Raw genomic sequence first — 22,169 nt, forward strand, 5'->3', positions numbered from 1 at the left:
TCAGATTTTTCTCGCTTTATTGCAACTTGATTGACTATGATGGTATTTTGCAGCTACTTTGCTTGAAGTGTTTCAAATCTATTTCCTTTTTTTGTGTATTTTTGAGATACTTTGCTTGAAGTATTTCAAGTTTATTTCTTATAGGTTACTTTTGGTGCCATGGTCCACTACAAAGCAAGTCGATCTTTGGATAGAATTTTGGGCCAAACTAAACGCATTCCACTTGTAAGTTTTCCAACGCTGTGCGACAAAATCCTTTTCAATTAACGTGTTTATGTTGACGTTGCTTAAAACTGGGTTATAACGTTCACACACGGGAAAAATACGTCATACAGTGGATGTCAACAATGGTTGACGAAGCAAAAAGCACCAAACCCATCATTTTAAACATCGTCAAACTATTATTAGACTGTATAATAGTATAGCATGATATAACAGCTCGGATCAAAGAACTGTATATTAAGCCAAGTTCCTAACCTAGAATTTTTTTTTATTTACTGTCACCATCACTGGAAATATGCATGCGCCTCTGGTGGTTTTACAAATTACTGATCGAAAACCACTTCTGTAACTTTGTCAGCTTTGTCATCACATTTTTTTGTTTGCGTAGACCACAGACACTAATATTGTTTCGGGAAATCTCGGCAGAGTGAAAGCTGGTGCGTTGACGGTGTTTGATAACCAGCCATTTATGATTTCCCACGTTTGGCGTCAAGGATTGCGAGAAAAACTGGAAACCCAGGCTGAAAAATACATCGAGAAGAAACTGGAAATGCTGGAAATGTACAGAGTACGTTAAAATGTGTCATCACGGTGGCTCAGTCACAAATACTTGAAATGTTTTTGTTACTAAATTTTTAATATATGGTATACTCAACAGGTAAACAACTTAACAAGAATAGAACAAAGTAATAAGCTGTTAAAGCGATGTTCTTAAATATTGACCATAAATTAAAAAATACCATCATGCCACGCAACATTATGTTTTGTGCAGAAGTGTGAAACAAAACAAGAGAAAGATGCACTGGTCAAATTAGAGGAAGAAATAATGAAGCAAATGGTATCTTTGCTCTTTATTTCTGTTTAGTAAGACAAATTGTAAATTAAACATTATTTAGGAAAGTCAACCAAGCATTCAAAATATAGCCATGTGGCGAGGTTGGAAGACTTGGAATTCGAAACCCCTTGATCCGACTTTTGTAGGTCATGTGATTGAAAACGCCACAAGCAGAGTGGAAATTGAACGTGTCGCTTTGAAGGTAAACAAGTGTGAAAACACAATATGCGCATCACGTTTTATGTGAAGTTATGTAATAAAGTAAAACTACTATTTTGAAGGATGCACAACTGTCCAGTCAGATACAACTTGCTCTCGACAAAATAAAAATGTTAAAAATTGGAGACGACGATAAATCAAAAACAGCAGCAACAACTACCACTGCAGAGGTTGATATTATAATTTGACTTTTTTATATTTACGACCCAAGCTGTGACTCATTTTTATGATAGAAATGCGTAAAATATTTCAAACACAATTAGCCGTTCGAATATGTCTATGTATATAAAATAAAACTGAAGATTACCTAAAAACCGTAAATTCGAAATCAAAATTACCATCCGTTCAACCTTGCATTCATCGCCAATTTTAGATGTACAGACTGGAAAGTATGTTTGAAACACCAATTGATTCTCTACTCAAAGTACAAAACGCCGTTAATGGCATCATCGGAGAACAAGAAATTGTGACAGTCAGTCCCAAACAAATTATTGAAAACTGGATGACTTCTCAGAAAATTTATGAGCAAATGCACATGGTAATAATATGTAGAACCTAAGACTAAGAGACCTAAAATTGCTTTGTTTTTTTCGAAACTTTTTACCTAGTATCAAACCTCTGTGATCCCAACGAAGAACACCATTTGCACTTTTTTCGAACAGAATTTGCAAAACGTTTTTCGGGTCTGCCCTGTTTAATACAAAGTTTGTAATTGCTAGGATAACCAAGAGGATAAAGCAAACAAAATGAAAAGAATTTTCCTGAAAAGATACAACGAAGATACATTGAAGGTTTAATTATTAGTCGTTTTGATATTCAATAAAAGCAAAAAAACTTAATACAATTTTTTCAGATGCTTGGCAGGAAAAAGGTTTCCAAAGCTGACATGACGAGACATTTTGAATCAGCCCTCAACAAGTACAAAAAGGAAATAAAATCTCATTTTCCCAAAGAGATTGCTAATACAAAATGCAGTCAACTTGAACATGCAATGGAGGCCTTGTTTTCCGAGTGGAAAGTTATTAATAATTTTCACAAGTATCTTTATGTTAGGCAATTAAACAAATTGGATGTTTTGCTTGAAAATTTGGGTACTTGGTTTAAGTCTCTGTTCATTGAAACAAATGTGCAAAAAATGCGCTTGATGGCCAAGCCCGAAAATTGGTCCCTTACCACACAAATGGGTGATTACAACCCAAAGTTTGAACATCTTAAAAGTGTCCTTTAAATTGACACTTAGTTGTTTTTCTGTCAGTGATGGCAGGTTTAGGTGTGCTGCATGTATTCTCGTAGCGCTTGTGAATTTTATTAATGTGTAATTCGATTTGCTGTAGTTTGTTTAATCGAATTTACGAATTAAATTGAACAAAATGCGTATATGTTCATTTTTTCCAGTTTATTTTTGTCACCAAGTGCAGTATAAAAGTTTAATGACCCTTCAAGGTATTTGATTAAAACTGTTAAAGCATGACGCTTTTACGTCTTTTTGCAGGTACTTGTTTCAATTATGTAAAGTGATGTTTACAAACGGTTTGCCTGCGGGTGCAAATCCTGGGTAGATTTTTACGACCATGCGGTGCTGCAAAATGCTGTCGCCGCGTCCGGCAATGCTTCTTTGTCTTAGATCAGTGGTTCTCAACCGGGGGTCCGCCAAGCGTTTTCAGGGGGTCCGCGACAAACTTATAATTCCCACAAAACGAGAATAATAAATCGCGATTTGAATAAAACGCTATGGCGTTTTAAGAATAGCATAAAACACATTCTTCGTAGGCGACAAACCACAGTACATTATGACATCTAAACCCCATTGTGATGTTACAGACGTAAATTGTCAGTGGAAAACAACGTCACATTACACTGTAATGGCTCTTTCTTGTTGATTCCCTATGTCGCAACCCAGAAATAGGGATTAAAATTTTGGTCCTGGACCGAATGTGGCTGTAACTTTATGCACCATGTTTTGGTTGCTTGTTAATAAAAAAAGGACAAAATTACCTAAAACTTCTAAGGGGTCCGCAATTAGATTACAGTACCGAAAAGGGTCCGCGAAGGCAAAAAGGTTGAGAACCACTGTCTTAGATTGTTGATCAGTTCAAAAAGTGCCTGTTGAAAGCGGCGCCGAAATTGTGTTGTAATTGCAATGTAACTAGCCAATAAACCAGGGGTGTGCAACATTTTTCTTCGGTGGGCAATATATCCAATTTTAGACATGTACAACGTAAAGAAATTTCAGACATAAACGACGCGAGGGCCACACAATTTCTTTTTCTGTAGTCGATGTACAACGTAAAGAAAATTCAACAACAACCTTGCAAAATGAACTTTAAAATTGTAAGCTTAGGTGCAATCACTGCAACACTGGCATTCACAACAAAATAATTGTTTGCAAAAGAAAGGGGATTATTACGTCACATTCGGCAAAGTTACGCAATAAGCACAAATGCGAATAGAAGGCTAGGTCTGGGTGAATAAAATTGTAAATTTTATGCGATCCGTCAAAATCGAAGGGTGGCCCATGTGCAAACTGCTGTATGACCCAACGGTTAGGAAACGTGGGTTTAGCTTATTCTTTTTACGTATAGCAACTTTTCATTTTTTCTTGTTTTAAATTAGAGTGTTGTTGAGGGCCACTCTATGACTAAGTGGGTTGTGACCCGCGGACCGCCTGTTGCACACCCCTACAATAAACGGTATTATATACTTGCCTATATAAATTGTATGAGATGGAAGTAGTTACGGAGATAGTGATAGAATGGGGACCTTTTTAGAATCAATTAACACTATCACCAACCGTAAATTCACTAAACTCGCTTTCATACAACATAACCCAAACGATGATGTCATAAACCTGCGCCTTTGTTTCCTTTTTGTGTCACTTTCGGCCTTTTCTATGCTGAAGTTTAACTCCTGAAGACTTTTGGTCATCTGAATAAATTGCAAAACAAACGAAGTTTAGACAAAGAATAATTTATTGTTGTGAAATACAGAAGAGGACGTCTGTAAATTACTGCAAATCCTTAAATTTCTACTCATTACTGATGTCACAACGAATTGAGCTCGAAAGTATATGGACTAAACTTCAGCGCCTACCACATAAAATGCAACTAACAAAAAATGCCTTTGTGGCAAACACGCAAGCGTAGCGAAGACTTCAGCGCAAGGCAATTTCGCCTTGAAGCCACGGTTTTGAACGGAACCTTTTTGCTGCACGCTTCAATGTGTTTGCTACTGAGTAGTGGGTTAATGGAAGGTCCCTTTTTTAAGCGCAAGATATGTAGTCTAGTCCAGTTTGCAGTCGCTTTTGTCTCATGTACCCAAAATTGTTCGGTTTTACTGATTAATGACACAGATCAATCAGTTTATTTAGGTTTGCCGATTTTTAATGGAACTTAGCGTTTTTACAGGTAGTGTGTACTCATATTTTCAAGTATACATTTACTTTCAGATTAGGCTATTAATTTTTGTTGAAGGTAAGTTGACTTGACATACGTGCCGAAACTGTCGGATCAGACTAAATGGCAGGAAGTGCTACGGTTTTGGGAAGGGCGCCAACTTTTTCGGATTGTGGTGAGTTACTTACAAATTGCAATGTCAAGTACAAAAACTTCATCTCAATTTGCTGTATTTATTAATTGTGCTGAAACTTTGTTGTAGTGGTCCGAATAACTCGACAGCAAAAGGTGGAAAATGAGGAACTACAAGTTATTGACAAAGAAGCTGTTTTGTCGATTTTTGGTCGAAAGGATGTTTTTAACTGTCCTGTTGCAATTTATTCCATCGCTGGAATGCTCAGGAAAGGAAAATCATTTTTTCTAAACCTGCTCATGCGATACATGGAGTTTCACGGTTACAACCAGGTGCTCAATACGCTTTATTTTGTCACGCTGGACTGAATTCAATACTTCGTGCTTTGGGCGTCGATTCTTCGTAAACATCGATTGAAAACCGGGCGTGTCAAAATTATTTAATGGACCGCATTTGGCTTTTTCAATTTACGTGAACTTTCACACCGCGCACTAGTAAAAGTCCATGCACAAAACGGGAATTCCCATCGTAGGATCAAAAAATCTCGCTTTCGTTTGTCGACAAAGACATGGTTATACTGAAACTCCTGTAAGGCCTGAAAGGAAACCAATTGAGACTAGACCCGTTAATTCGCACTTATATCTGATTTTTTTAATCTGAAACAGTAGTTAATACATTGTTGTAGGTCCATAAACAAATTCTCTTTCAGGAAAAAAACTGGCGAAACAATGTTGATGCGAAGTTAGACCAAAGCTTCGAATGGCGAGGTGGAAATGAAAAGCACACTGAAGGGATATTGGTTTGGAGTGAACCTTTCTGGTTTAAAACCGAGAAGTATAGGAAGGTTTGTACCCGTGTGCAGGCTTGCATACTTTACAGTTCAAACCAAAACAGCTTTCCATAAATTCTTCTCGCCATAAATTCTACATTTCCGTCTGGTCCCCTGACCTGCAAACCTTGTTTTATAGTTGTCATTATACCGAATGGTCAACAATAAAACCTGTTTAATTACTTGTTACTGTGTTCAGCAGATTGCTGTGTTTTTGATGGACACTCAGGGAGTATTCGATAATCAGAGTTCGAAGTTTTCTGACTCCATCATGTTTTGTCTCAGCACTTTTCTGAGCTCCTACCAAATCTACAACTTAAAAGATATCATCAGTTCAGCCGATTTGGAACACTTGCGGGTAACTACTGTGGCAATATGAAAAGTGCGCTATTCTTGGGAAAAGCTGTTTAGCACGGAGCGGTAAGCGGGCTTAAATTTTTGACTCGAACCTAGCCTAAACCGAAAGTATTTCAGCCTAAAACCCAACTCAAAATATTTACAGTGAAAAGTTGGTTATAATATATTGTGCTTAAATTATTAACCAAACCACTTTTACCAAAATATTTTCAGGTGTTTTCAGAATATGGAAAACAAGTTTACGGCAAAGATATGGTGCAATCTTATCAGGTTAGACCACTAATTTGTAAAATGTGAATTCTTAGTTAAATTTTGATCTTTTAGTAATTCATGATTTTGGAAATCAAACGGTAGGTGTGCTGTAAGAAACTATCTAATGGTACGCGACTACGCGAGTATAACAGTGTTGGGAATCAATGAAATACATGCAACTTATACATCCAACACTCAGTTTTTGTGCTTTAACCATCAAATCATGAAAAGGGAAAGCATAGAAACTTTTAATAGCCGAATTTTTTAAACTAGCTCGGTAGCTATTCCTTCGAGTCACCCACCAACTCAGCAGGCACAATCACCACTGTGAGGGGAACACAAGTTTTTAAGGGCTCCATCTTCCCAAAGCGAGATTTTTGACGAGTTTATATATGCCGCATTCGACTTTCATTTGTCGCAAAATCAACACACAACTTTAATGACAAGAAGAGCTGTACCTAAACCAAATGTGTAAAGAACGGGGCGATCGCCCCCGCCACTGTTATCAAGAGAAATATTAAATTACGGTCACAAATATAATATGATAACTTACAAGCTACCTACACTTGAGATATATGTTGTACCATGTATTACACTACAATCAATCTGCTCTAAAACATAAACCTGTCATACCTGGACACAGGTATATTGTATCTGGTACACCCCATCAAGGTTAATTACACCCTTAAAAAGTTATGGTACACATTGAGTGTACCCGGTTAAAAGACACTGCTCAATTTTTCAATTTTTGCTTATTCTTTACATTTTCGTTTTACAGCGTGTTTTAGTGGGACTCAGTTTCGTGCCTTTGAAAAAAAGGGTGAAAACTTTTTGGTCCTTTGGCTGAAATCGGCCGAGAAACATTCTACTAACTTTTTCGGTATTGTGACGTCACGGACTGCGAAACCGAATTGTGTTTTATTAGTAATGTATTGCAGTTAAGGTCAATGTTCGAAATTACCGATTTTGATCAAAAGCATTAATTGCATCTGATTATTAAACGCTAGTAATCAGTAAACCTCGTCAATGTATTTTAGACCCTTCTCTTTTTGATGAGAGATTGGCAGGACATGGATTTTGAGCTGGGATTTGAGGGAGGTGAAAAGTATTTGGACTCAGCTTTAAGCACAACCGAACAACAATCAGACGAGTACAAGGCATTATGCAAGAACATTAAAAAATCTTTCAAAGACGTGAAGTGTGCTTTGCTTCCATATCCAGGAAACAAAATTGCACGAAGAAGAAAACAAGATCCCTATGCTTCTATCAAAGGTTAACGGATCGCACGAATCATACCTTGTAGAAAATGTTTTTTTTTTTCGTATTTAGCCGAACCCGACGATTGTGCTTTCCGATTTTTTAATGGTACTTGGTTGTTTGGATATTGATCCCGAATTCTTGGAGACGTTGGACAAGATATTTAATGACTTGTTTCGAAACATCGAAGTTAAAGAAATATACGGATCGCCTGTTCAGGGGGAAGACGTCATTAACTTGGCGATAAAGTTTTCAAACAAAGTGGAAGAAAATAAATTTGGTGCTGATGCTTTAATTGAGGTTAGTCGTTTTAATGAGATATTTGTGTTTGGCTTTGATTTTGAAAAGTATTACGCACAAACGAAAAAAGATAAAAAATAATGTTGCTTGGTAAATTCCTACAAAGTGCGTTTCATCTTTTGTGGTATTACTAAAGCTATTTTAACCATGGAGTCGAACCGTAACTGACCCTACCCCTCAAATCGGTTTGAACGATTTATTATATTAAACCTGAACCGAAATCGATCCATAAATCGAACCGGAGTTAGGCTAAACCCTGTTTGGTATTGAACCTCAACCGGAACCGAACCGGTATAAATGCAGCCTGTATTACTATTAAGAATTTTTTTATTTGAGATTAGGTGTAGTTTCTACTTGCTAGTTGTGCAGATGGTCTGTTAAAATATAAAAAGAAATTCAGCATTCTTATTCATGAGTATTTTTAGGCCTTTTCCTCTACATTTCTTGCAAATCTTGTTGGGCGATGCGAAGAAATGTTTTACGACAAAATCAAGGTGATATCGTTGACACAACAAGCAAAATCGAAACAAAAAAAGAAATTTTTCTACCTGTGTTATACAACTTAGGTGCTGGAAAGCCGATATATTTCAGAACACAAAGAATTAAACAATCTTCATGAATCGATTGTCAATGAAATCATGGGTTATTTTGACACTCAACACAACGCTGGAATGAATCCTATGGTGGCGAAATGTCGTGCAGATCTGGAAAGTGGGCTACAGAGGAGAAAGTTTCTGATGCAAAATATAAACGACACTTCTGAGGTTCGTATCGTTATTTTATGATTACAATTTTTGCATTTCATTCTTTGACTTTGTTCAGGTGGGCGTTACAGAGCTTTATCGATTGCTATGTGAAGATTGTTTTGACGCCTGTCTGGTGGTGTTTAAGGTTAGTTTCTCAGTTGATTGTTGTTTGGCGAAAAACTCACAAATATAGCGTTGTAGGAGCATGTCGCTGGATAACATTGCTTGTTATATTTTTCGATGAATTTACCACCATTATACTTTTTGGAAGCGGTATTTTTACTGTTCATGCAATGACATGCTTTGCGAGCATGGGGATTAATTTTCGAGTGTGGCAAAAACTTAAGTCTTAACATTATTACAGGAAAAGTACATCAAGCTTATTCGGCCGAGAAACTTTATCAGCGACGAGGACTTAGCTGTTGAATACAATCAAGTGATGGAAAAGGCATTATTTATGTTCAAACTGGTTTCATCAGATGACATTCTTGACAAAGAAATTCACGAACAATTCTATGATTTGCTTCGAAGCAAATTGGGTTTGTTACTTCGAGTGTTTTCTGAAGAAAATCAAATTCAACAGGTATTAAAAAATAGTCGGATTGAGATTTTTTTGCGATTTAATACTGGCATTTTTTAACTACTCTTTTTGAAATGTTTTAATTTTTTATTTTTTGAGATATTCATGAGTATTTTTAAGATACTTTGCTTAAGGTGTTTCAACTTATTTTCTTAGGTTACTTTTGGTGCAAAGGTCCACTACAAAGCAAGCCAATCTATGAATGGAATTTTGGATCAAGCTAAACACATTCCACTTGTGAGTTACTACGTTCAATCAACGTTTTTGAGTTTATTATTTATTTCTTCGTCGTACAATCACCAAATTTTAAACAACGTTGAAGTTTTTTGCCGGTAAAAAGGAACAAATTTAGGCATTTTAGTGCAAACAAAATATCCGCTTCTAACGTTTGTTATCGCCCTACTTAACTGCCGATTATTGCAATCGCTCTATGTTCAAAATCGTAAAACGTTTTTTTTAAGTCACGGTTAAAACAGTGGTTTTCAAACTGTTTCATTATTTTTTCAAAACAGCCCCTTTGCCATATTTTCGAGGCGGTCCTTAAACCTGTATGGTGGCAGCCGATGGCTGCCACCATGCATTTCAAAGGCAATGCCAGTTCTCGGCCACGGGTTGAACAAAAATTTTTTTTTTGGCATTTCCTTTTTTAATTTTTTTTGGCTTTTTATTTTTTTTTAAACTTTTTTTTCTTGTATTTACTTTTTTTAATTTCATTTTTTGAAATATTTTTTGTTTAATAAAATTTTGTCATTATTTTCATTTTTTTGGAAAGTTTTGATTTTGTTGTTGATTATTTTTGTTTTTTGAGTGGCAGTTGTCGGCCACCATAAACCTGAATGTATATTTCAGAACAACGAAAGTTGATTGCAGGATTTTAGCTAGTTATGCAAAATTGCGTATAACAATGATCTGAAGACAGCTTGTGACTTTACAGACAAGACAAAAAAAAAACATTACGATTGTGCGCGAACAAGTGCATTTTTGTTAGCTGTCATGCAATAAAGCCTATTGTTTAGCAATGTAAACAGCCGATTCTCAATTCTACTCTAATTGAATTTGAACTTATTCGGTGGCACAAACTTTCGCCAAATAATTATATAGAAGTAAGCTTCAACTCTTTCTCGGTCCCCCCAAAGTTACCTCAAGGACCAAAAATTACCATTGGTTTATGACATAATTTCTCAAACTGTGTGCAATGAGAGATTTCCAAGTGTGCCGCGAAATATTAACTATTTTAAAGTGCAAACATTCCCTCGTGTTTTAGGATTCCATGACGAAATACTGGTGTGCATAACAACGTTTTCAAGCTCATATTTTTGTTATTGGTAATGAAAAACATCCATAGCCACCAGAATATCACACATCACAGTACGCCAGGCCCATTAAAGGCGTCATACCGAATCAGCCGGTCACCAAGCATTCACCACCACATGGCAAGGCGTAGGCTAGAAAAATCTAGCCTGCGGTGGGATTCGAACCCACGACAGGAGTCTTTCCGGGACTCGCGCTCTACCAACTGAGCTACGCAGGCTCAGTGGAGAATCCGCCGAAAGTCGAATCACAAGCACCGTTGCCTGCCTCGTATGCTGTACATGTCAGCTTCGTAGTAGGGGATCGCCAGATTGACCAATATCAGTTGAGATGGACATAAATTCATAACTGGGATCAGCCCTGAAGCGTCGATGGAGACCAGCGATCACGGCACACTCATAATCACAGTACGCCAGGCCCATTAAAGGCGTCATACCGAATCAGCCGGTCACCAAGCATTCACCACCACATGGCAAGGCGTAGGCTAGAAAAATCTAGCCTGCGATGGGATTCGAACCCACGACAGGAGTCTTTCCGGGACTCGCGCTCTACCAACTGAGCTACGCAGGGTCAGTGGTGAATCCGCCGAAAGTCGAATCACAAGCACCGTTGCCTGCCTCGTATGCTGCACATGTCAGCTTCGTAGTAGGGGATCGCCAGATTGACCAGTATCAGTTGAGATGGACATAAATTCATAACTCGTGGGTTCGAATCCCACCGCAGGCTAGATTTTTCTAGCCTACGCCTTGCCATGTGGTGGTGAATGCTTGGTGACCGGCTGATTCGGTATGACGCCTTTAATGGGCCTGGCGTACTGTGATTTATATATGAGTGTGCCGTGATCGCTGGTCTGCATCGACGCTTCAGGGCTGATCCCAGTTGTGAATTTATGTCTATCTCAACCTTAGCCACCAGAATAAAGTTGAAAATTAACATTCTTTGAACAAGTTTTTTTATGTTTACCTGCGATGTATGTCGCAAAAGAAAATTATAGTTTTTTAATGTGCCGCATGCTTAAAAAGTTTGAGAACCGCTGGTTTATGTAGACTGCAGACACTACTATTGCTGCGGGACACCTCGGTAAAATGAAAGCTGGGGAGCTGGAAGGATTTGACAATCAACCGTTTATGATTTCACATGTTTGGCGCGAAGATTTACGAGAGAAACTGGAAATCCAGGCTAAAAAATACTTCGAGAAAAAACTGGAAATGCTGGAAATGTACAGAGTACGTTAAAATTGTGACATCACGCTGGTACAAACAAAAGTCAGAAACAATTGAAATGATGTTTTGTTTTGGCATTAAAGTTATTTAACACATTGTACTCAACACGTACACGACCTGTCTGTCCATATTACGAAAAGTCAAACAACATAAAACGGCTATTTTTAAATTGATTAGTTTCGACAAAGTAATAAGCTGAAAGCAATGTCCTAAAATCTTGGCCAGGAATAAAAAATGACCGATTTCCTATCACATACGCTTTTTTGCAGAAGTGTGAAACAAAACAAGAGAAAGATGCACTGGTCAAGTTAGAGAAAGAAATAATGAAGCAAATGGTAAGCCTGAGTTTTTTTTCTGTTTAGTTAAAAAAAAATTAGGTTAAATATGTCTCAGGAAAATCAACCGAGTATTGAAAATTTGGCCATGTGGCGAGATTGGAAAATTTGGAATACACAACCCCTTGATCCAAATTTTGTTAGTTCCGCGATTGAAAACGCCACAATCAGAGTGGAAATTGAACGCGTTGCATTAAAGGTAAACATGTTGAGTGACACAAGATTTGCAACACGTTTATGTGAAAACAGACAATAAATTGAAAATACTATTTGAAGGATGTACAGCTGTCCTATCAGATTCAGCACATTCTTGACAAAATAAAAATGTTAAAAATTGGAAACGACGACAAATCGAAAACAAAAGCAACAACAACTACCACAGAGGTTAAAATTTTGACTTTATATTTTTGTGCCAAAGTATGTTTATTGTAAAAATGAAACAAATATTTTATAAGTTACAAAAATTAGCTATTCGAATATGTCTATGCATATAAAACAAAACTGAAGATAACGGTACCACCGTAAATTGGAGATCAAAACTACATCTAGTCAACCTTGCATTTATTGCCCATTTTAGATGTATAGACTGGAGAGTATGTTTGAAACACCAATTGATTCTCTTCTCAAAGTACAAAACGCCGTTACCGACATCATCGGGGAACAAGAAATTGTGACAGTCAGTCCCAAACAAATTATTGAAAACTGGATAACTTCTCAGAAAATTTATGAGCAGATGCACATGGTAATTATATGCAATACCAATAACCAGGTGCTACCTTGATAAAGTTACTTTGCGCTATTTGAAATATCTGTAACTGGTATTAAACTTATGTGCGTTTTCAACAAAGAACAAACCATTTCTCAATAAAACCAATTTTCTTACTACAACGCTATGTAATATGATGTTTTAATTGCTAGGATAACCAAGAGGAAAAGGCAAACAAAATGAAAAGAATTTTTCTGAAAAGATACAATGAAGATACACTGAAGGTTTTTCGATATTTTTTTATTTTGTTCTAAAAAAATCAATTTAAAAAAAACTTTTTCATTTTTTAGATGCTTGACAGAAAAAAGGTTTCCAAAGCTGATATGACGAGACATTTTGAATCAGCCCTTAACAAGTACAAAAAAGAAATAAAGTCTCATTTTCCCGAAGAGATTGCTAATACAAAGTGCAGTCAACTTGAACATGCAATGGAGGCCTTGTTTTCCGAGTGGAAAGTTATCAATAATTTTCACAAGTATCTGTATGTTAGACAGTTAAACAAACTGGATGTTTTCCTTGAACTTTTGGGTACTCGGTTTAAGTCGCTGTTCATTAAAACAAATGTGCAAAAAATGCGCTTGATGGCCAAGCCCGAAAAGTGGTCCCTTACCACACAAATGGGTGATTACAACCCAAAATTTGAACACCTTAAAAGTGTCCTTTAAATTGACATAGGTGCTAATTTGGTTAGCGATAACACATTTGGTTGTGTTGCATGTATTTTTCGTGGCGTAATTTATATTAATTTGTAGTATTGCTGTAGTTGCTAAATAAACGAAATGTTTTAAACAACATATATTTTGAGTAATTTGGCTACTCAGTTTAAAAACAAAACGTACTGAAAAACATTGATAAGGTTGGCAACTGCTTTGGTTTGATAAAAGGGGTGGTTTGACTAAACACAAACCAAAACTGAACCTTTGAAGGCGATGAATCAGCGTTCACTCAAGAAGAGAAATGATGGCGATTTACGTTGTTAAATTACTTTGATATTTTGTGTGTTTGATTATAATAATTATTTTTGTAGATTGGTTTTCGTAAATGGATGCAACTAAATGCAGCCGTGTGTGCGCAAGTTTAGTTACGGAAACATTTGCTACAGGTGTAAATCTGGTACATTGTAAGAAACACATTTTAAATTTTGTATCTGGTGGCTTGCAGCAGAAAGGTGGTCTTTGCGTCCCACGAATGAACAGAATGGTCCTTAAATTAACGATTGTTTACTTGGGACGATTGTACGAAAGAAAGCTGTCTGTTTAATGTTTGCTTTTCTTTCTGTTGGTTAATGTTCAACGGCGTCGGTTATACGTAGGAAATGAGCCAATGGAGTTTAGGTGATTGTCTGTTTTAAAAAATTTACAAAACATGCTTTATCAGAGTCAATATAATGATCAAGCAATATGTAAGAATTGCTATGAGTCATAGCCTATGACAACTAGAATAACTAAAAGAATTTGATGCAAGCTTCTGACCGGTAAATTGTTCAATCTGCCATAGCAGATTTCAGTATACTGATTCTAAAAACGCTTTGGACAGGTTCATTTTAAAATAGCTACTATTGCTTTTTTCTGCGGTATGTTACATTTTCAATAGTGAAATAACCTCACTGGCTTGTGTCAACCCAGTACTTTAATTGTAGGTTATGTTGTTTGCTGAGAACGTTAAATTTTTGTTTATCATTTTGGATATTCACTTGCCTAAACCGTATCGGGGCAGATCACATGACAGCGTATAATGCAGTAACAGAGACAGTGGTTTTGGGAAGAGCGGCCAGCTTTTCCGATCGTGGTTAGTCACTTTGAAACAAAACAGTCATTTCATCTTAAACTGTTGCGGCTTCATTGAAACGTTTTCAGTTGTTCGAATCACTCGAAAGCAAAAGGTGGAAAATGAGGAACTACAAATTATTGACAAAGAAGCGATTGAGTCGATATTTGGTCGAAAGGACGTCATCAACTGCCCGGTGGCAATTTATTCCATCGCTGGAATGTTAAGGAAAGGAAAATCATTTTTTCTTAACTTGCTGATGCGATATATGAAGTTCCACGGCTGCAATCAGGTGCTGACAAAGAACAAATGTAATGAGATCGTTTTGTATCACTCACACACCGCGGATGTTGTATTTTTCCTAATAGCAATTCCGTATATTCTACTTTTGGGTATGACTGTTTTTTTTTATCTGATATGCTTTAATTTAGGGCACCACTCTTCGCCAAACGCTACACAAAAGCGTTATTGTTTCGTGCAAAGTTGCTTTTTGGGGTCCGGAATAATATAAATACATAGATTTAGAGGCCCAATTTTCGTTTCAGGAGACAGAATGGAGAAATGATGTTGATGCAGTATTAGACCAAAGCTTTGAATGGCGAGGTGGAAACGAAAAGCACACTGAAGGGATTTTGGTTTGGAGTGAACCTTTCTGGTTTCGAAACGATAATTATCAGGTGCGACTATAAAATGTATTTACGTTTTTTTGTTTTCAGTGTGTTGTTAACTTACATCTTAAGGTTCACTCTTACACGGGGGGCACACCAACAAGCCTGTTTTTATGTACTTACGATATATATTGTTATTAATCAAACTGCAAGCTGGCATGTTGAGTGTACTTGTTTATTACATTTCATCAGATTGCTGTGTTTTTGATGGACACTCAGGGAGTATTCGACAATCAGAGTTCAAAGTTTTCTGACTCCATCATGTTTTGTCTCAGCACTTTTCTGAGCTCCTACCAAATCTACAACTTAAAAGATATCATAAGTTCAGCCGATTTGGATCACTTGCGGGTAGATTGACCGATGTTTGATAGTTATGTTTCCAATTATGTTCTCCAAGTTCCTTGAACTTCCGCAAAAATAGTTATTTTAAAAGCATGTTCACACAATGTTTACAACGCGACTTCAGGACATATTTATGTTGACTTCAACAAAACGAATTATTTAAACCAGGGGTCGGAAACCTTTTGCATGCAGCAGGTTAAGACCAACATCAGTTACAGCCGGCCGTACCTAACATGTAGTGTGATTTATGTCCCTTTCACTGCTGTTTACCATGCTGTTAAACCTCTCGAAAATTCGGTAAACTTCTGCGAAGCCCTTAGTGTTCACGAAAATATGACTGAGCGCTGGTCGATGACTGTGGCTGATTTACCAGAACTTTAAAAACATTGTCGTAAAATATTTGTAAAAGAATTTACGTAATTTACAAATTGTGGTTTAACAAATTTCGTAAATGTCGCTCTGTATAATCACTATTTTATAAAACTTTTAGAAAACACAGATTTAAAAATGTATGTTTTATGAAAATATGATGATTTTTAAAATAAGTGTTCATACAACTAAAACTTAGGTATTCTCTGATTATGGGAAGCAAGTGTACGGTAAAGATATGGAGCAAGCATATCAGGTAGGGGCAATTTATTTGCTGGTTGGTTGCTGAAGACAAGTACGAAATACCACTACATTCATTTTAGACCCTTCTCTTTTTGATGAGAGATTGGCAGGACATGGATTTCGAGCTTGGATTCGAGGGAGGTAAACAATATCTGGACTCAGCTTTAAGCACAACCGAACAACAATCAGAAGAATACAAAGCTTTGTGCAAAAATATCAAGCAATCCTTTAAAGACGTGAAATGTGCTTTGCTTCCATATCCAGGAAACAAAATTGCACGAAGAAGAAAACAAGATCCTGCTGCTTCTATCAAAGGTTAACGAATCCGACCATTTTCTAATCATAAAAATGTGGTCAAGTGCTTTTTTGTTCTTTTTAATGGTGTTTGACTGTTTAGATATTGACCCAGAGTTTTTGGAGACATTGGACAAGATATTTAGAGATTTGTTTGGAAACATCAAAGTGAAACAAGTATACGGGTCCCCAGTTCAAGGAGAGGATATTATCAACTTGGCGATAACATTTTCAAACAAAGTTGAAGAAAATCAGTTCGGTGCTGATGCTTTAATTGAGGTTCGTTATTTAAACAAGTCACCGGATCCTATTAAAAATTACCTTGTACAAACTTGGGTAACGAACACTTGTCAGTGAAATTCATTTGCCAACGCTTTTGCTTTTGATTTAATGAGTTTCCTCATTTGATTTTAACTAAAGTGCCGTAAAAAGAATAGCAACAAAGACACATGTTTGCTAGTTTAGCAAGTCACATTTTAAATCAACGTTGCAGCTGCGATTAAACTTGAAAATAATTTTTTACCGTACGAAATCCCTAATTCTATGCACTTTCAGGCGTTTTCCTCTACATTTCTTGCTAGTCTTGTCGGACGATGTGAAGAAATGTTTTACCACAAAATTAGGGTACTTTTTGACACGTTAAGTGGTATTCAAGTAGATAAGTTTATCCAAACCCAGTGTTATGTTGATATTACTAGGCTCAGGAAGGTCGATATATTTCCGAAAAGCAAAAATTAAACGATCTCCACGAAACAATTGTCAATGAAATCATGGATTATTTTGACGCACAACACAACGCTGGAATGAATCCTATGGTGGCGAAATGTCGTGCAGATCTGGAAAGTGGGCTACAGAGGAGAAAGTTTTTGATGCAAAATATAAACGACACTTCCGAGGTTTGTGTCGTTAGTTTATGATTGTAATTGTGCCTTTCATCCTTTAACTTTGTTTAGGTGGGCGTTACAGAACTTTATCGATTGCTATGTGAAGATTGTTATGACGCCTGTCTGGTAGTGTTTAAGGTTTGTAATTTTTCCAGTTGATCAAAAATATACTAAACTTTTTTTTTTTTTTTCGCTTTTTTTTCTGCAATGACATTACCCTAAGAAATGCCTTTTATGTTATTTTTTATACATATTGGCTTTAAGTAGGGTGTGAATGCGTAGTAAAACACTTTGATTGCATCCTGTGAGCATATAGATGATGTGTTCCAAAAATAACAAATTTGACGAATCTACGGCAGGAAAGGTACATCAAGCTTATTCAGAGCGGAAAGTTTATCAGCGACGAGGATTTAACTGTTGAATACAATCAAGTATCCGAAAAGGCACTCTCCATGTTTAAACAGATTTCTTCTGATCACAAACTTGATGACAAAATTCATGAGAAATTCTACGAATTGCTTCAAAGAAAATTGTGTTTGCTTCTTCGAGTGTTTTTTGAAGAAAATCAGATTCAGCAGGTGGGCTTATGTAAGAAAAATGATTAGTTTTAGCTTTTGATTTGAAACGTATTTCATGAATGATAGTATTTTTAGATGCTCTGATAAAGTATTATTGTATTTTTCTAGGGGATGTTTTGTATGGAAGTTTATTGCAAAGCTATGAAAGGAATTTTATATCAAACCAAATGGATTAATTTTGTAAGTTTTCAATCCATGAAAGTTTGGAACCCTTTCATGACCCAAAAACCAAACATTTGCATCCAATAGATTTTTAGACTAAAAAGTTTGCTGAATGTTTTAATTAAATAAAATATGTTTCGTAAACATATTTTCTTTTATTCAGGACGCAGACAAAAATGCGGCTAAAAGTTATCTTGGCTACGAGAAAAATAATGCATTGGCGATATTTGAAAACCAGACGTCTATGATTTCAAATAATTTGCGCCAGAAATTACGCCAGAGTCTGCAAACACAGGCAAAAGCATATATTGAAAGGAAAATGGAACTTCTTGAAATGTATACGGTACGTTTTGTGTCTTCAAACAGCAAAAAAGCATATAAAGGATTGAATTTAGATTTGATTCCCAAGATTTTAATCTAGCGTCCGAGTTATAAGAGTAAGCTAAAAATGTGCAAAATGCTTTTATACACACGCAGGCTATCACAAATTTCTGATAAAATAGAAAACTAACCGCTTGGTAAAAAACATGAGGGTAAAATAAACCCAAACAGTAAACAAGACAAAAAGTTTTAGAATCCTCAAATATTTTTTCTGCCATCTTATTTTTGAGATCTGCTTAAAGACAAAAAACGTCATGTTTTTATTTTGAGCATCATTATTATGTGCAGAAATGTGTCACAAACGACCAGAAGACAGAAATGGTTAAGGTTTGGGAAGACACTATGGAGCAAATGGTGATTTTGTCTTTTGTGTTCCAACAAGGTAATTGTATGTAAAATGTATTCACAGACAAGTCAACCAAGCGTAGTTGGTTTTGCAACGTGGCAAAGTCAGAAAATTTTTGAATCAAAAGCACTTGATCAAACGATCGTGGATTCTGTGATTGAAAACGCTAGGGTCAAATATGAGATCGAACAGGGCGTTTTGAAGGTAACATGTGTGTAATTGCAATCCGTAAAAGTCAGTAACTCTTATTTATTTTCAGAAAAAGCAACTTTTTAACCAAGTGCAGGAAAATATTGATAAGATCAAAAAGTTAAAAGTCGGTAAAGAACAAAATCAATCGAGAGCAATTTCAACCGCACAAAAGGTTTGAATTCATTTGTAGTTTAAATGAAAACACGTGTATAAATATTCTTTATTTGAAAACGTCACCATTGTATAACTCAAATTACATATAAAAGTTTGCACCCAATCGCTAAATTGTGTATAAACCCTTTTTGTACAACAGTTAATAATCAATTTCACCATTCTTCCTTGTTTAGATGTGCAGGTTGGAAAGCATGTTTGAAATACCTGTTGACTCTTTACTCCAACTTCAAAGTGATGTTGCTGGCATTTTTGGAGAACAGGAGATTGTCACAACCAGTCCAAAACAAATTCTTGAAAACTGGATAAATTCTCAAATATTGTTTGAGGAGATGCACATGGTAATGATTTATAAGTCAGGTGCTAATCATGGTAAAATTACTTCAGATATTTTTAAACTGCTCGCATTGCTGTTGCTTTTTCGGTAATTGAAACACTAATTCTTGTTTAGGACACCCAAGAGGAAAAGGCATCTAAAACCAAAAAAATGTTTTTGAAAAAGTACAATGAGGATATATTAAAGGTAAAAACCATTGTGCAGTTTTAGGTTTGAAAATTCTGCAAACTTCCAAAGCATCCCATTGTTGTTTGCAGATGCTGGGTAGGAAAAAAGTTTCTCAAGCTGATATGACAACTCATTTCGAGTCAACGCTTAATAGCTACAAGAATAAATTATTATCTTACTTTCCTGAGGAGATTGCTAATGCAAAGTGCATTCAACTTGAGTATGCAATGGAGGCCTTGTTTTCTGACTGGAAAGTCATCAATAATTTTCACAAGTATCTGTATGTAAGACAGTTAAGCAAATTGGATGTGTTTTTGGAAAATTTAGGTAATTGGTTTAAGTCGTTATTCATTGAAACAAATGTGCAGAAAATGTGCTTGATGACCAAACCTGAAAAGTGGTCACTTACAACCAAAATGGGTGATTACAGTCCAAAATTTTTACATCTTAAAAGTGTGCTTTGAATCCCTTTAAAATTCTTGATTTTTGTGGTTGATGATATATTTTGTTTTGTTGCACAACCGATTGTAATTTCTGTCATTTGCTGTTGTAGTTTTGCTATAAATTGTAAAAGTCACGGCAATTTCCTTGATCTGTAGTGTTTTTTATACATTTCTTTTTAATGCTTTTCTGGTTTATGAAGCGTTACGAGAAAGTAAGATTGTGAGTAAATACGATGATAGTGGTAATGTTGAGGGTAGAGGGCGTTGTCGATGTAAACAAATCACAAGATTTAGGGAAGATTATACGGTAAAAACAAAACCAACGAAAGAAACAACATCTGTAGTTTAAGTATAAAACAAACTAAAGAACAACCAATACCAAGGCATAACATAAATTTGACTGGATTGTCGTTAGATAAACTTACTGCAACGTATGAAGAAAGCGCTTTAATAAGGATTTCCAGCAACGATAACTCACACGACAGCAGATGACTTTTTCAAGGATTGCAATATTTAGCAGCACATGCACAAAACCAAATTACTAACTTACTTACACACCACAACTCACGCCAGCCGTACATTTAGCTAATTTTCGATAGGCGGCGCACAGAGCACTAATCCCTATTGAAAACGGTATATCTCAAAACATGCTAACGGTTTGGGTTATTGGGTGAGTGTTAGGCATTATCAACAAAAATTCAACCAAACTAACTCTAAAAGTTAGTTCCTATTGTAAAATGTTCAAAAACTTACTTCCTAACCCACCCCTTTTTACCCGCTAAATAAATAATTCAGCTCCTGTGCCACCTATGGAAAATTTAGGTAAAAGTGCGACTGACGTGAGTTAAGCCGGTCAAAAGTTTGAAAGTTTGGTGAAATGTTTTCAATGAGGACGGAACACATAAGACAAGTTAGTAATCGCCAAAGAAAAGAAATAATATTAATCTGACACGTGTGTTATCGACACAAATCAACGTTTTTTGGGCTAGTAAATTGGTATATTGCATATTCATTTGTTTGACTTCCTTAAGAACCAATAAAAATTAAAATAAATGTCCGGCCCTGAACATGTATATTAAAATATATGTACTAGCGGCCATAACGTAACTAAGACTAGATTGCTAAATATTTTGATTTTCAAACTGTTTTGTTTGTTTTGAATAGATTTTGTGGGACTGTAAAAGAGTCTTACAAGTACAGTAGCCATATGCGTCGGACTCTTCGTACGCCTATTGTGTGCAAACAATGCAAAAAAACAGGCAACATAAGCGTCACAATATAGATGATGACGTCATTAAGAGTTAAGACTGATCGTCAGACGGTTCAGCTCGATCTGTACATCAAATTAGATTTTGAAAAGGTTGTGCACCCCTGGCCCATTGGAAAATATTGGTCAGAGCAGGGCACCGAAGCCTTTGTGCTCATGAACGCCACACAACTTTTTTGCTGCCGACACTCGGTCGCATAAACTATTTCCTGGGCTTAGGACGGTTTCCAAACTTTTTAATTTGCGTATGCTAATTTTCTAGCACTCGCGGTACAATTAAGCTAAATACAATGTTTCAAAACTTGTTTGTTGCTTTTTCATGAACAATACACTCCGGCTGCAAAAATATGAAATAATTGTTTATTTTGTTTTGGATTCGCCCCACCCTCCCATTGGGAAAGTCTGACATCTCCGTTGCTAAGAACCACTGATTTAAGCAAAATAAACAAAACGAAGTTTTGGAAAGTTAGACGACCACACCACGGTACAGTTTGTGTACCACCAATTTTGGAGGTAATTTCCACTACCACCAACGTAATGTAAGCGGCACCATTGTAACGTCAGGAATTGGCGCGCCTGGTACCGCGCTGAGGTCAAACTAGAAGTCCAATTTCTGGAAACGCATGAATTTTATTTGAGCACACGCATATAGTTACAAGTTTAGGGATGGGGCGAGCCGACCCAGAACCGGAGTACTCGGTACCGAGCATCGCTATTTTTGATGCTCGGTGCTCGACCGAGCAGTTGCACAAACTGATCCGAGCATTATATTTGCCTATTCATATAAAGGTTTTTTTTAT

General features: G+C 36.3%; 1 protein-coding gene and 1 non-coding gene across 2 annotated transcripts; one reads left to right on the top strand and one right to left on the bottom strand.

Annotated features, from left to right (window-relative positions):
* Positions 1 to 4,791: 4,791 nt before the first annotated feature.
* On the top strand, positions 4,792 to 7,516 carry LOC145219800 (atlastin-1-like). The gene is made up of 6 exons (XM_080087110.1): positions 4,792 to 4,843; positions 4,931 to 5,133; positions 5,511 to 5,645; positions 5,833 to 5,988; positions 6,201 to 6,257; positions 7,277 to 7,516. The coding sequence occupies exons 1-6, from the start codon at positions 4,792 to 4,794 to the stop codon at positions 7,514 to 7,516; spliced, it is 843 nt and encodes a 280-aa protein (XP_079943236.1).
* A 3,063-nt stretch (positions 7,517 to 10,579) lies between these two features.
* Trnas-gga (transfer RNA serine (anticodon GGA)) lies at positions 10,580 to 10,653 on the bottom strand. Its single transcript has one exon. It is a non-coding gene; the product is annotated as a tRNA-Ser (tRNA).
* Between the last annotated feature and the right edge of the window lie 11,516 nt (positions 10,654 to 22,169).

Source organism: Phallusia mammillata, chromosome 3, assembly GCF_965637545.1.
Source record: "Phallusia mammillata chromosome 3, kaPhaMamm4.hap1.1, whole genome shotgun sequence".
Taxonomy (NCBI): domain Eukaryota; kingdom Metazoa; phylum Chordata; class Ascidiacea; order Phlebobranchia; family Ascidiidae; genus Phallusia; species Phallusia mammillata.

What these genes read in the sequence shown, in the direction of transcription:
- LOC145219800 (XM_080087110.1), top strand. Translation starts at nt 4,792, where the DNA reads ATGGCAGGAAGTGCTACGGTTTTGGGAAGGGCGCCAACTTTTTCGGAT. An exon ending in AGTTTCACGGTTACAACCAG is followed by an intron (nt 5,134 to 5,510) that starts GTGCTCAATACG and finishes ATTCTCTTTCAG; the next exon opens with GAAAAAAACTGGCGAAACAA. An exon ending in AAACCGAGAAGTATAGGAAG is followed by an intron (nt 5,646 to 5,832) that starts GTTTGTACCCGT and finishes TGTGTTCAGCAG; the next exon opens with ATTGCTGTGTTTTTGATGGA.